Source organism: Vanellus vanellus (assembly GCF_965231255.1).
Source record: "Vanellus vanellus genome assembly, chromosome: 2".
Lineage (NCBI taxonomy): Eukaryota > Metazoa > Chordata > Aves > Charadriiformes > Charadriidae > Vanellus > Vanellus vanellus.
Genome location: NC_138906.1, coordinates 36171835 through 36187465, shown reverse-complemented (window position 1 = coordinate 36187465; position 15631 = coordinate 36171835). Strand labels below are relative to the sequence as shown.

Here is a 15631-nt window from a genome sequence, read left to right as displayed (position 1 = left end):
CTAAAGAACCTACCGGTTGCTAGACCGAGTGGAATGTTTAGAGGAGGGTCCCACTGGGATCTTTTTATATCGTGGATTTTTTTTTTTTCCATCCAAGTAAATTACTGCGTGGTAGTATCTGCAAACTTACTATATCTGCTGATGAACCAAAAATTGGGGAAGGAGTATCTAGTGTAATGGGGTGAAGCTTCACACCTCCCCCATGCCCCCAGCACCACAAGCGGGCAGTATTCAAAAAATGTGAATCTGTAATAAAAAAGGACAGAGAATGGCTGTGTTCTCCTACCTTGGAGATACTCTTCAGCATCGATGGTTGAAACAAAAGGCCGTCAGAGACCTAAAAACCTATCTAACACTGTCCAGAGCAAAGTCTTCCCCCTTAGGTGAAGTCATGCACATGAAAACATCACTGCCTATGTCACTGGCTTCGGCACACAGAGAAACAAGGGCAGTGATTGCTTCTGCCGGGAGGAGTTTATAGGACTTGGATAGGCAGGGAGGAGCTATCTTTAAATAACAGGTAAAGCAAAAATTTTAGAGAAGAATACATATTTGAGGTCAACGATACAGAAACTCTTTGTCTCTCCTGCTTTTGAAATGGCTTGCCCACTAGGGAACATTTGCCCTTGCCTGCCCTTGAAGGGTTGCCTTCATCCCATTTCTCTGGGCTTTGGTAGCGGAGTGGAAGGGACTAAGTATTGTATCGTATCAAAGGCACCCGGTGGCAATGGTGTAGATCTCCCACGCAGAAGCACACAGAACACAGCTGTGTGATGAGACCTCTGGAGACCACGTGCTGCTGGTGGACTTCTCTCAGGAAGAGCAGAATATATTGCTTGTCGGAACAAAGAATGCATCTGCATATGTATCGTTGTAAATATGTCACGTTTCTGAATGTAAAATATTTATGAAGTCACGTGCCTTTTTTTTTTTATTTGTAAAACTTTACTGCACTGGAAATTTCAAAAGCAGAAGGTTATTTGCATAAGTAATGTGAGTTCTAGAAAGTAGAGCAATGTTTATAAATTAATTATAATTACTTACACGTGTAAATGAAGCCACCTAAATTTAAGGAACCATTTAGACACTAAATTATATTGGCTCTGCACTTGAATTGTTAAATAGGTAGTATGCTTCCAAGCATATTCTTCTACTTTTTTCTACAGTATGCAGTGTTTTAATGAGCCTAACTTTCCCTGATTGAACACATTAAAAATTTGCAATTGCAATTCCATGTTCGGTTACTTAAGCATTTTAATCATACAGCACGTCCACTTAATCTTAATTGTTCTAAATCTCTTTTCTCTTGGTAGTGTCATTATGACTGTCAGTGTCTAAAGACAAAGGCAAGACAGGATTTGCACTAAGAGGGGATATCTTTTACTAGACTAACTAGTATGGTTGGAAAAAATAGACAGGCTTTAAGGTCCACACACCGTTCTTTAAGTCTGAAATACAAGCAGCAAAACTCAAACTGAAGTACGATTGCTTGGTGTATAACGAGGTGAATCCATTAAAGCATCTTATAGAGGTAAAAGGAAGCAGATCCTTTTGGAACAGAGCAGGTGTTATCATACGGGGCAAGAAGGTAGTTTGTTCCTGGGCTCCCTTGGAAAGTGTTTTGTGTACCTCCGAGTGGGATCAGGATGAGATACCAGAGGTAGAGTAATAGCTTTTTAAGGAAAGTTCTCTTCCTCTGGCACCAGCATGTGCCAGTAGTAACACTGGTCTGCCCTGGGGGCGGTGTATCAAACAGCACTGAGCATTACGCCTGTTAATTTCTAGAACCCGTATTTCAGGGGAAGATTGATTACAACAAATGATCTAACCTGGATGTGACTACAGTATCTGAATTCTCAGCCCGTGTTGCTGCTTCTAACTTGATACGGATATTAAGGTACATGCAGCAGACCTGGAAGCTAGGAAAGAAAATAAAAACAGCTGCTAACAAGCAGTTTCCATAAAAGAACGATGCAGGTCCCCGAGGTGGGGCTGCAGGGTCCGGTGCTTCTCTGGCGTCGCACTGAACACAGTCTGTAATTAGGGCTTTGGGAGCTGAGGAGCGGAGGTTAACTGTCTGAGAAAGTGGGCTGTTGGTGCTTACAACAGGCTCTTCACACGTGGCAGTCTCACGGGGAAAAAACACCTCAGCGTTTTTCTGCTTATGTGTTGTTGTGGTTTTGTTTTGTTTTTTAAATCAACTTTACCTTTTTTCCTTTATTTTCTCCACTTCAGAAAATTCCTGGGAAGTTCAAGAAACTTTTCACTGAACTTGAAAGTTTGACGGTAAGTGTGGTGTTGACGGCAGAACGGCACTGCTTGTCTTTACCTGCCTTCCTTCTTCCCTATTTATTTGGAGGCTGCCTGTCATTGTCTGGAGCTGGAACGTGTCATGTCAGATCCGTGATTTGCCGAAGGCCACGGAGCCCTCCAGAGCTCAGAGGTGGTCTGCAGACACATAAAGGAAAAAGGCTGTATTTCTTACAGCTGGAGGAGAGGCAGAGGGAGGCAAATCTAGTGTGGGTTCCCCAGCATCAATTTGGAAGCTGTTCTTTTGCTTTGGTGGTTAATCAGCCTTTGTCCAAAGCAACGTGCTGCAAATCAGGAGAAAAGGAGGGCAGCTGAAGTTTAAAACCAAAAAAAAAAATCCAAATCTGAGGCTGAGGGTCTTCATCACCATTATCAAAGCTGTATAAACAAGTGTTTCCTCTGGCTGTCGTGGAAGTGGGTGCATGGCGAGATCGCTGCCTGACGCAGGGAATATGAGATCCAGCCTTTAACGGTTGTCGTGCTTCTGTGCTTAGAGTCTTTCATAAATTAATGTGTTTTCAAGATTGTGTGTGAGCTGGTGTACAAAAACCTTTTTTTAGTTGGGAAATTGAGATGACTTTTTGAATTACTTACATAACACCACTGAAACATACTCTTATTTTCTTTGAAAATCTCCAATATACTCCATTGATCTGAGAGCAGTCTTTGTTGCTATTTTTTTTTTTTGTTCTTTGGTGGTTTGTTTGTTTGTTGTTTTTTTTTTTTTTAAGAAGAAATTAATCGGCAATACATTCTGGGATACATTTTGTGCTAGATAGTAAGCTGAAGAGTTTTTGCTAATAGAAATTTGTGGGGAAATTACAGAGCAGCGCCAGTGAAGCTGTTGCGCCGCTCACTCCCATTTTAGCACTGCTTCATCTAGAGGAACATAATTGCTTTTGTTCCTTTCACTGTTTATGTTTCCTGTTCAGTTTAGTAAGTCACCTAGCTTAGAAAACCTTTATCTACCTCGTTTCCCAAAGAAACCTTTTCTATCTAAATCATGTTCAGATCATAAGCCCGTAATGGATTTAGAATTGCTGTTTTTATAGCCTATTGATTTTTCTCTCTATTACCCAAATGGCTTTGTAGGACCCTTCTCTGAATCACAAAGCTTACAGAGATGCATTCAAGAAAATGAAATCTCCGAAAATCCCCTTCATGCCCTTACTTCTGAAAGGTAATGTTAAAGTTTGGCTGCTCCTCTTCATTGTGCAAGTGCATGTACGGAAATTTGTAAAGGTTAATTAAAAACAAGTACAAGGTGATTTTTCCTTCAGGTGGCCTTGTGATAAATACGTGGCAGATGTAGCGGTATCTACAAGATATCACTTTTTTTTAAGATGATGGCAATTTTCACACAGGTTTTCAGACTAGGCACAGGTAGAGCAGCGTGCCCGTTGCCTTGGCCACCTCCTCTTTGGTGGAAGAGCGAGACCTTGGAAGCCCCTGAACGGGACTGCTGGGCTGCGCTGGGAGCACCCGCACGGGTGGTCTCCACCACGCTGCTGGTGGGATGTGCTCGTCCTGCCTCGCCAGGGTCAACCTGCCTGGTGGGCGTCATCCTGAAGGCAGAACCTGCCCCATCTGTCTGTCCTGAGAGGAGAGGATTGTCAAGTCTCTTACAGGTCTGAAGGAGATAAATAAAATCTGACTATTAAAAAAAAATCAATTAAAAGAACCCTATTAAAATAAAATCCAACCACTTGCTTAATGCAGTGAGCTGGGCAGCTAATTAAGTGGCAGGTATTTAAAATATTCTGTTGTCTTGGTGTCATTAACTATTAATTGCCTTGTCTTTGAACATGGCAAATGCATTTGATTATTCCTGTATTCCGAAAATGTTCTCTTTAGGCTGTTTACTCCAACCTGCTGCTGCTGCAGCGAGTTTAAAATGTTTGAAGACAGTTCTCCAGATCAGTCGGTGACTGTTTGGGAGCCATCAGGCACTTCCCCTCTTTGCACACATCAAAGGAGTTTGCATTAATTCAGATGGATACAATTATCAAGCTTTCAAAATCAGTATTTTTTAAGTGTTCTCGAGTATGTCATGCCTGCAAACAAAGGCAACAAACATGAAAGAGTAACTTGTAGCAATGATGTTTGCGTGCCACTATAATATGGTGTATAAGAACATGCAAGTAAGCAGAATTCATGTCTCTAACGCATTGGAGATAGCAAGGAGACTTTGCAAAATAATACAGAGTAATCTTCTTCAGTACAGTGATGCATAAGGAAATGTTGCCACGGTTGATAATTCCCAAAGTATTGCACAGTACACAGGACTTTATTCCATGCCAAGCATGTTTGTATTAACGGTATTTCCAAGACCAATAAAATAAGCATTGATAGCGTAGAAATCATTAGTGACTCCACAAATTACTGTGTTTCAACACAAGAGGAACAAAGGTAGTTTCGAGAAAAAACTGAAAATCATTAATAAACTTTCTCTAATTATGAAGAATAACTTGAGTGTCATTTTAAAGATAATTAAATTTAAATGCAGAGCTCTCTTACAGCACACAGACACAGCTTTTGAAAATCGGGCAGATTTTTCAAATATGTAATAAAATACCGTGATGTACCCTTACAGCATAGCTCAGATGCAATTTTCTGCTCCACTGAATTTATCTAGGCTCTCAGTTATTGGCTGCAAAGCAAATTTCTGTTCCTTCCACCTCAGAGACATACACACTGCTGTCATTGACTTAAAAAGCTGCGTGGAAAATTTCTCCTTCCAGTATAAGTTTTTCATTAGAAGCGACGGACGGTTTTTGACTGCATTCGCATAGAGACAAGTACTGCCTGTGTGCTGAAGCCATGTCCTTTCCCCGGGTGCCCCAAAGCAGCCCAGCAGAGAAAGTGTAGGGGGTCCTGCTCCCTCCTTTCCCCCTGATTTTTAGGATGCTTCCCAGGGGCAGAGAGGTGTTGGAGACGTCCCCACCGTACGCCACGCTTGCCCCACTTGTTCAGGAGTGCCGGCCGGACCCGCTGGTGGTGCTCCTGCTAGTGTTTTCAGTGACCCGGAGCATGCACTGTCAGAGGCAGAGCTTCAGTCCCCACACGGAATCTGTCCGTGTCCTTTGTACTTCACGACCAAGATAGGTCTTGCTTTGTGTCCTAATATGCGTTAGGAAAATGGAGAAAGTGACCTCAAGTTACTGTTGTAATTGTAACCTTAACTTAGCAAGGTTTGTTTCGCCTGATATTCCCCTCTCTGCAGTTCATTACACTGTGTTCAGTTCCCTTCCTGGAGCCAAATATAGACCTTTTCCTTTTCCTCTCTCTGACCTTTTTGTTGCCTTTGCAAATTCTCTCCAACACCACTTGTAAAAGTGTTTTTCCCTAGCCATAATGCTTATTTCAAGGCTTTGAACTTCAGTTTGGTGGCTTGTGTTTAATCTCCCCAGCTGGCCACTGCGGTAGCCTGCGTCCCTGGGGGGGGACTTCAGAGTCATCGTGCCCCACAGAGAGAGATGAAGGGGTGTCAGAGCCGAGTCCGGCATCTGGTCGCTCTTCCCCCAGTGAAGCTCTGGGCTCAGGGACCAGCCAGCCCCAGCCTGGAGACATCTATGGGCAAGCGTGGCCGGATCGGTGACACAGGGTGCGGAGAGCAGGCATGCCACGCAGGGCCATGTCACGCAGGGCCATCTCTCTGGATGCCCCCGCCTACTCCTGGCCACCCTCTGTATGATACTCACCCCACAAGTAACACAGACCAGGTTTAATAAGGAGTCTGTGCTCCCACTTGAAAATCCTCTTGTTACGATGTGTACATAGTGTTGTTATCTAATAATCTCTGCATGTTATCATTATACCAGGCTTTTGTTCCACTGTTACAAGGTATTGTGTCAAGCCTTAATGGGATACTTTCATCTCTTTTTCTTTTTGTTGCTGTTTAGTCCTTTTATTTCTTTGTGTTAAACAACAAAGCCATGAAAAGTTATTCTTTTTTTGTCTATATTTTTTTCAGATGTAACATTCATTCACGAAGGAAATAAAACTTTTCTGGATAACCTTGTTAATTTTGAAAAGCTGGTAAGCTAATTTTGTCTTTCCTGTTTTTCAAAGAGATTCACGTTCTCCTCTTCCCTTTCCCCTCCTTATCTTGTAAGTCTAAAAGGTTTTCTTCTGGCTGAATCAGGAAGAAGTAAACAGGGGTAAAAAAGAGCAAACAGGATAAAACAGCCAACAGTTTATCTCCCCTGCCCCTTCCCTCTGCTCCTCTTCTCACGCCTTCATCCCCCTCTTCTGTGTAAATTGGCTAAGCCAGTGATGGCCAGTATTGGTGCCACATAGTCCACTCACTTTTCTCTCCTTTGTACCACCTCATGGACTATTTCTCCTCAGTTAAGTTCTCCTGCTTCAGCTTTCTCCAAGTTGTGTTTCCTGTTTTTTCCCAAGGCACTAAAGAAAAGGTTTCTCTAGTTTCTCACCTGCCAGTGGTATGCTAATTCCAGGGATCTGAAATGAAAGTTTTTTATCTAGGTTAGATGTCGAAGAAAATAATGCCCGAAATATGAATTAAACTGACTGTAACTACCACTATACTATGTAGAAGGGCACTATTTTATGTAGAAGGGCACTTACTGATGTTGTGTCTTTGGCCACATCTACTCCAGACACCATATGACATCTACTCTGGCATGATATTACCAATAGAGGTTTGATTTCTCTAATTTGCATGTTTCATTTCTTTGTTGATAACATTTTTGTAGCACTGAAAGCCACAGTTTATATATCTGAACAGTGGTGGAGTGGAGAAACTCTGATTTATTTTTTATTGTTGGCCTGGAATATTTGATCAAGAAACCAAAATGTTCTTCCCAGTTGCTCTAGATGTGCCATGGGACTGTTAGTCCAGATGGCTGTGCCTGGTGAATTGTTCCCAACTTTCTTCTCTATGTGCTTACACTTGTTTGAGACTAAACGTGCAACCATGGAGTTATTAATGAACCAGATGTTGAACTTATTTTCATACCCTATCGTAATGTAAGTTGTCTTTCAACTTGAAAGCAGAGGTAGACCTTGACTTTTGAACCTGAGCTTCTCTTTTTGTGTTTTCTATTTGATTTCTGTACCTTCTCTTGTTGCAGAGTTTACAAGAACACTGATTTGCATTTAATGAAAGGTTTTCTTGTCCAAAGTCCATTAACTGTTTGACCTTTAGGTGTTTGCATAAAACTCATTAGCATGTTCTTCTTCATTGCCTCTTGGAAGTACATCCAATTAACATGTAAATTAAACTAGCCCTTGATGCACAATAATTGTTACTAAAATCCCCCAGCTGGCCCATATATTTATTTAGTGAATATGTAGGATCCTGATTCTTGTTCCAGTCTTAGCCGCACCTTGTTAGTTTGTTTGTTTGTTGTTTAATCGTGTATATGTTTAATGTATGCTGGGCTTGCTGGGTAAGATTTCCTATCCTTTCTGTCACCATTGAGTCTCCGGAGGCAGTAGGAGCCTTGCTAATTGACTTCAGTGAGCCAGGATTTCACCTTTTTCCATGCAAATGGATAACGGGCATTTGAAATGGCAGGGAGGGAGAGTCTGAGGTGATGGTGGTGGGGTGAGGGTTGTTCAAACTGATACTTCCTCCAAATTATTAGTCAAATCACGCCCTCAGGAACCTGCTGTCTCATGGAGTCCTGTGTACATATGAATGCAGGCAGTAGCGCAAGCTTAGCAAGTGGGGGCTTAGGAGAGATTTAAATACGTGTAGTGGAAACTCAGGCGGTAAGGGCAGTATTCCACTGGTTCATTTGGATGCTCAGGTATTCAGTCAATAGGCGTGAACTTACTAACAAGAAGCATCACATATGATCATGTATGCATCAGCTCATATTTCTTTTCTAATTATAAGGGCTTTGTCCCAAGGACGAACGTCTTCCTTGGTGTTCTGTACTGTGCTGAACACTGTCTAGCTTCTGCTGAGGAAAATTAGGATTGACATTGACTCCTGCTTGGTTTGGATCAAGCCACTGAACCTCACCTGCAAATTTGCTGTTGCAGAAAAAGAAGAAAATTATTCTACCATAGCAGATTAATGCTTTGGGGAAGGAACTTACTATCACAAATACATAGAATTTCTGCTTACAAATTTCAAAGCAAAGATGGTTTCTTGTGTCTCTATTTGGATTACTATTTTGAAATATTTCATTTCTGCATTAAACATGTCACTTGAAGGAGGACTTGTCAGCCTGAACCATTTTTTTTCCCCAACTATATCAGTTGGTTTAATAAAAGATATTCTCTCTCCTTGCAATCCCTGGTTCTTTTATATTCCTAGACGATCATGGCCTCAACAATCCTACCGTGATTGAACTTGATTTGGCATGACGTGATTGCAGTGAAGACAAAGTTAATTCAAAATATAAAGAAGGGAGTTTGCAGAGAGAAGAAAATGAAATGATCTTTTGTCTCAGAAATGTTAACTAGTTTTAGCAAAAGCCGAAGGGATTGCAGTGGTTTATTTAACTCCATGTTGGGTAAACTCTAGTCTAGAATAGTGTTAGATCGATATTTAGTACCATACCCACTTCCTCAACAGAATCTGAAGGAATAAATGAAAATACGGTCTTGCCCTGTTCCATCTGGTATTTACCAAGCTGCTTCACTGAAATGTGGCTTCTTCAGTTTTTTTTTTTTTCTCCAGTCAGCCATCACCCATATCTTCACAATGACATGTCTTAGCCACACTCCAGCAAACTCTAATACAGGTCAATGGCCATTACCGTTTTAGATAAATGCCTTCTTACCTAGTGCCTTCAGCTGTAAGGACTGTGTACACGCAGCTGAAGGTTCTCAACCCCCAGCCCCCAAGTATCTGTGTAACTCCCAAGCTTGAGTTTTTGCTATCCTCAGTTGAAGGAGTGGTAGTGATCCTAGGGAGCTGGTAAACTGAAAGGCTGTGAGAAATGTGTGTTGCTCATCACACTAATGGTATGCAAGCACCTGTTTAAACAGTCAGGAAAAGAGCATTTGCTTTGCAGATGAACGGGCTGATTTTCTGTATTACAGTTGGATCCAGAGACTTGAAAACAGACAGAGAGAAATGCCTAATTAGGCTACTAAAGCCAAGAGATTTGGGATTCTGCTTTAAGAGAGTGTTACACAAAGAGGTTCTTCCATTACCAGAGCGTCACCTTCAGTTTTGAGATGGACCCCCACGCTGACTGACTACAAAGGAGAAACAGCAAAGAATGACAGTGTGTGTGGTAGTGGAGTCTCTCTTACTTCTAAAAGCCAAATGCACAGGGTATCAGCTGGAAAACATCACAGCAGCAGCACTGGCGGAAGTTGTAGCTCTCCCACTACTCACACTATTGATCATGAAATCTAGATCATCTTATTAGAACTTCATTATAATGAGTGCAAGGACATCAGCACATGAGATTGCGTGATATCATGGCAAATGAAGCGCAGCTAGTAACAAGAAAATTTATGTTGATTCACTGATGAAAGGAGTATGAAGTTTCCATTGAATGTGCTCTTGTGATAAGCTTTTCTGTGGAGGAGCCTTGTAAGCCACTCCCAGGGTGTTGGGAGATGAGCTGTTCTGCGTCATTCTAGTCTTAAACATACTCTGCTCGAGACAGTTAATCCTTTCCGCCTCGGATTATTTGTGAAGGAGATGTGAGAAGAGCATCAGCTGTTTGTATGAGCTATTATATCATTCCTGCTAACTGCAATTTGCTTAAATTAATTACTAGATGTGGTGAAGAGTTGCCACAGAAGCAGTCAAATAAAGAAAAAAAGCAATGCCTCAAGAACTTCATGGGCAACATCTAGTGAAAATGAGCACACCACTCATAGTGAACAATTCCAGTTTTCATAAGTTGAAAGACCTGAGCCCAAATGAGAAACCAAACTCAAACTTCTTATTTCCTCTGTTTAATCTAAGTGACCATCCAATATCCCTGTTAGCACCGGCTTTCCTTAAAATGGTATACCTACAGTATAGTCTTATTTGGTACGTGCCTGCAGAGATGTCAGGGTGCTTGGTCTGCAGCGTTTAGGCTATGGGCTGGTTGTTTTGCGTTGGTTTTCATACTGCAGAAACCTGCCTAGCTGATACTGGTGCCCGATTGTGGTAGGCATTATACAAGTTTATGTTAAGGTGTAGTCTGTGCCACAAAGGGGCTTACAGTCTAATTAGACAACACGTAGAGACAGAAGGAGAGGTTGCTGACTACCGAATGCCCCGGATAATGCACTAAAGCTGGGGATTGAACCCAGAAGCACCCACCCAGTCCACAGGACTTGCCTGCTGCATGCTTTCAGTTTAATATCAGTCACAGGGACAAAAATAAGCCATTGTTTGGCTATTTTTCATTAGCGCGTTCCATGGGCTTTTAGGGAGTTGTTCTCATTTAATCTCTGTGATATCAATAAGGACCTCCTAGACTAGCCTCATTTCATCATATATTATCACTAAGACAAAGAGCAAAGTCTCTCTCCTGATGTCTTCGTCTTCTACCTTACTACAGTTGCTTTTTGTTGTACGGTGTATAGCAAGGAGATTATTTTTTTGGGGCTTTTCTAATGACAGAATCCATCTCAGATTTTTACACTGATGTTTTATATTTTGTGTTTGCAGCACATGATTGCAGATACTGTTCGGTCATTGAGACATTGCAGAAATAACCAGTTTGGTGAGTAACCAAAATTTGCTACTTATTTTGCCTTTGTACAGCCTTGAGGTTGGAGGTTTTTTCTGCTTTCTTTCCACTTGCTCAGGTTTACTACAGCAGCAAAACGTGGTTGACAATTATTTAACCAATTGGCAAGGGGGGAGTGTCATTGTTGGAAGGTCAACGTAGCAGAAACCACAGTTGGATGAAGTATTACTTTGCAAAATGTTTGTAGAAATTATTTCCAAATTTTTTATGAATTATTTTCCTGCAAAAATTATCACCTCTTCAAAATACTGTGTAAAATCTCTGCCAGCTGCACTTAATAGTGGAGGCCTCTGATGTATGCTGCTGTTTCTCACTTTCCCAGCTATAACAGAGTTACCTCAGCCTCCCGCTAGTCTCTGTGTTTTGGTAATGGATTCACAGCTGTCTTGGCTTCCAGTAGCTAAAAGATGGTATTCATCACCACTGGTTTTCACTCGGCTTTTCACCAAGAGCAATTGTTTGCTTGTTTGGGTTCTTAAGGATATTTCATATAATGGTGGAAGTCTTGAAGATACTAAGACCCTGGGGATTTCATGAAAGTGGTTGGCTTGGTAGACAAGAGGGGGTTGTGTTAGTACCTTTGCTCGGGGAAGCCTGCATATAGAGCTCTGCCTGCTTTGGACACTGGAGGATCTACGCTGGTGGGAATGGTCACGAGTGCCTCAGCTGCACAAAAGACTTTTTTATGTGTGTTTCCACCTTATTAGCCACCAGAGAATCCAACCCTAAGGGACAGCGCCAGAAGACCCCGGCTTGCTTTGTTCTGCTGCTCACAGAGGAGAAACCTTGTTTTTCTCCTTCTCAGCATTTCTCATTCTCTGCAGAGAGGTTAAATACAGGAAGGGGACAAACACAACACTACTTTAGGAAGTGGTTAGTTTTTAAGCCAAACCCACTAAACATGTCATTTATTGAGGCCACTAAAACCTCTTTTCCAAAGAGAAGTTCAGAACTGTGCTGCAGCCTTGGGGAAAACAAGAGTTTGACTAATTTGTTTTTTTCCAGCTGAATTTTCAGCAGCCATCAGCATGGACTCTGACAGAAAGAAGAATAATAATTTTGTGTATAAATACATGTAGCTTGGAGAATGATAGGTACTGTTAAGATCTTTGCTGAACATTTGTTCTGTAGAATTACCATGTGTATGTACAGGTTTTTTTCTTTAAACAAAGGCTGCTCGGTATTATGGTTTTTGGTGTTGTTTTGTGATATATTACATATAGGAGAGGGGGAGATGGAGAAGGACGTGCCTTTTGTTTTTATTCTGTTAAACCAGCTACTGAAGGAAATATTGATTAATCCAAACCATGCCTTTATAAGTTAGAATGTCTCTTATTTGGCATTATAAAACGTAGCATCGGTTCCTTTTCATGATGTGAATTTTTTTGCAGCTTCTCTGCAAATCTTTCATCTCGTTTTTCCTTTTTTTTCCAAGTGGTTTTGTAAGTGTTGCAACGTAAATCCAAGGTTAATACCTGAGATTTATCATATAATCTGGTAGTTTGAAGTATGCGATTGTTATTTTATTTTACCACAGACTTGATTTATTGTGAAGCTGGCATTTAAAAAGCAGCTTATACAGACATCCCTGTAGGCGCTTTTTTTTTTTTTTTCTTAAATTCGTTTAGGCATGAAATGAATTCACTGAATATTTATTGAGACTTTATGGACAGTTTCCTTTTCTAGTGGGCTTATTTTGCTCTCAGAAATGTGAATCTTTCTACTGCATCAATTCCCAGATTGGCCTAAGAGCAGCAGGCGTCTCACTGCAGGAAAGAATTCAAACAAAATTAAGCAAGGAATATTATTATTGTTTATGAATTATATCGTATGTATTAATCTTGCAGGCCAAAGTCTTTCTGGATTAGAACCTGGTTAGGTTCCAAGCAAGACTGAAATGCCTTTTTAATGGAAATAATACTTTTATATCTTAAATCCTGAACGCAAATAGCATTTCCAAAACCAGGCAAAGCAGCCTGAGAAAATAGCAAAATTCAAACTTTTTTTCATTTCAGGTGTTAATGAGAAATACAAATGTTTTGTCAGTACGTCCAGCACAGCTGCTGGGATCCTATTCCCTTGGAGCAAAAAGGTCATCTCTGTATCCTGACACAAATTTATCCCAGTTCTCTCCCACATTTCTCAAGTTAGATAGCTGCTCAGAAATAGCTCCTAAAAATAGCTGCCCAGGAGCCCCGTTAGCAGCCACACGCAGAACTGGCTGCATTGGCATCCCCCGTTACCTACACAGCATCGTACAGCGCTCTTTAGAAACAAGTGGGATGGCCGGTTCCTGGAAAGCTTCTCGTGTAGCTGGAGAGCGTGGAGAAGAGGATGATAATGGAACAAAGGAGAGGGAGGGAGTGTGCGAGTTAAGCTGATCGGTTCGGGGAATTTTGAGGGGCTTTCTTTTTTAATTTATGGTAATGTTATTAAAAATTCCTTGAGGACATGGGATAGAACGGAGCTTTCCAACCTTCGCTCGTTTGTCAGCAGTCGGCGATGTGTGGGGAACGTGCCCTGTTGCCTTCTCTGCCTGTCTTGATGGGTCTCGTGGCCATGGGCTTAGCTTTTCCTTTTCCACCTCTGCTGGTCACCAGCCACGTTGGAGGGTTTCACAGGCGGCGAGTTCCCACCAGCCGGTGTCGGGCGTAAAGCTTGTGACAGAAAACATCTGCTCTTCACGCCACCCTTCAGTTTGTCTGTTACACAGCTAACTCCTCCTGCCGCGTAAACTCCCGTGCAACCACAGCGTGACTCTCGTCTCTGTTACTAGATCAGAAATCAAAAGCATAACAGATCAAAACGCGGGGGCCTGTCGGAGCAGCTTTGAAAGGCTTTTGTATCCGTCTGCTGCGCTGTCACCTTTCACCTACTCCGAAAGAAATTATCTGGGGCCTGCTGACTTGTGTACTTGTTAAGTTGTTTAAAAGTTACAGGCTGGGTCGCCCACCCCTGCTTGAGGTGCCGTTGTGCTGCCAGAGGGACACAAAGGAAACCTTGAACCACCCTTACGGGGGACGGACTGCCCGTGCTGCCAGCAGGAGTAAATCTTCCACTTGGGAAGAGTCAGCCACCCACTTGTGATTCCTTTGTGCACGCTGGCTGCCCGGCATCGCCTGCTTATTTCTTTCTTCTCCCCTTTTCTGTATCTAGCTGTTACCTCATGCATTGCACTTAAACAGAAAGTTCCTTGGGTGACTGGCCGGCTGTCTTTTTTGTGACTGTCTGGCACACCAGGGACTTTGTAACGCCCAGGACAGAGAAGCAGGCAAGGCATGGCTTTCTGATCCATCCCCTTTCTCCTGTCTTGCAGGCAATGAAGTTCCGTCGAAAGAGCATCATGAGCTGAAGCCATACGTCCATCACCTGCATGTCATCGACAACCAGCAAGCTCTGTTTGAGCTTTCTCACAGGATAGAGCCGCGAGTGTGAGCGTACACAGCTTCATATAACCTTGTAACTGCAGCACTTTGAATTAAGTGAATGTTTATGCCAAGCATGTTGCTTCCCTATATAAGAACAGTTTACTGAGTTTTATCAGTAGCTCACACAACATGCGCAGGAAAATCGGGCACGAGCCGGCAAAGGAGCTGCTCGCAGAGTTGCAAGGCAAGCTTGGTGCCATCCCCGCTGGTCACCGAGACGGGAGGCAGCGGAGCAGCATCCTTTGAGCTCAGGAGCTTGGTTTCTGTGAAAATATTGTTTGGTCCAGTGTAGCTTTCAATGCAGATTCTGCCAGTATTAGAATGAAAGGAATCGTCGTGTCACCGCAGCGAAACATTTCAGCAAGGCAACTTGCCGCAAAGGGATTGATGCTCAGTTCACCACAGTACGTACCTCGCTCGTTCAAGGCTGCCAAAGTATTGTTGCCAAAAATACTGTGCAATCTGTGCAGCTCCCCTGAGTCCACTAGAGCATCGTATTTGAGATGAGTGCGGACAACCAAGAATGGGGATATAAAAAGGCAACGCACCAGGTGAAACTCAAGAGTGCATCGTGATGTGGAGGTCAGCAGTAAACAGTTCACGCTGTTATGGTCCCTTCAGAATCTGCTTTATAAAACACACTGTAAGGGCCAATCCACTTCTGTTGCAATTTATGGACACAATTGTTTGTACACTGAAAACATGTTATTTTCTCCTTTTTCAGTTATCTCAGATTTAGCATCAGCTCCTGCAATTAATGTGTTATAAATTATTATAGCAGGAGCTTCGTTTTCTGCTTGGATTACAGCCTCCTTGGTGTCTATTCAGAGGCTATGCCTAGGTCCACCCACGCTCCTAACTCACCTCCTGGAAATACTGTTTCAGCAGGTAAAAATTCATCTAATTTGCACACGCTTCTAGTTTTTAAAGAACAAAAGGGTACACCTTACAGGGTACCGGTGTAATTACCTGCATACAGACGAGGCTCTCAGCATCAGGGTCCCTTTACTACTTCTGTCCCTCTCACACCCCTCCCCTGGCCAATTCTCACGTAGCTACGAGTACTACTTCTGGGCATGTACCGAGGCAGCATTTCTAAAGTCTTGTCTACAGTTGACCTACATCCAAGCACCACTGTCGCCGGAGCTCTGGTTTTCAGTGCTCAGAAGTTTTCCTGAAATAATCTAGTGAACGCCACAGGCACTGTGC

At 42.4% G+C, this 15631-nt stretch overlaps 1 protein-coding gene across 1 annotated transcript in view; it reads left to right on the top strand.

Moving 5' to 3' along the window:
• RAPGEF5 (Rap guanine nucleotide exchange factor 5) overlaps nucleotides 1-15390 on the top strand; it is a gene marked incomplete at its 5' end in the record, with an annotated part of 160739 nt that extends 145349 nt beyond the window's left edge. Inside the window, 5 exons of the mRNA XM_082479342.1 lie at nucleotides 2236-2286; nucleotides 3403-3490; nucleotides 6284-6348; nucleotides 10913-10967; nucleotides 14311-15390. Coding sequence (XP_082335468.1) covers nucleotides 2236-2286; nucleotides 3403-3490; nucleotides 6284-6348; nucleotides 10913-10967; nucleotides 14311-14429 — 378 coding nt within the window. The 3' untranslated portion in view covers nucleotides 14430-15390. The remainder of the gene's footprint in view (nucleotides 1-2235; nucleotides 2287-3402; nucleotides 3491-6283; nucleotides 6349-10912; nucleotides 10968-14310) is intronic.
• Between the last annotated feature and the right edge of the window lie 241 nt (nucleotides 15391-15631).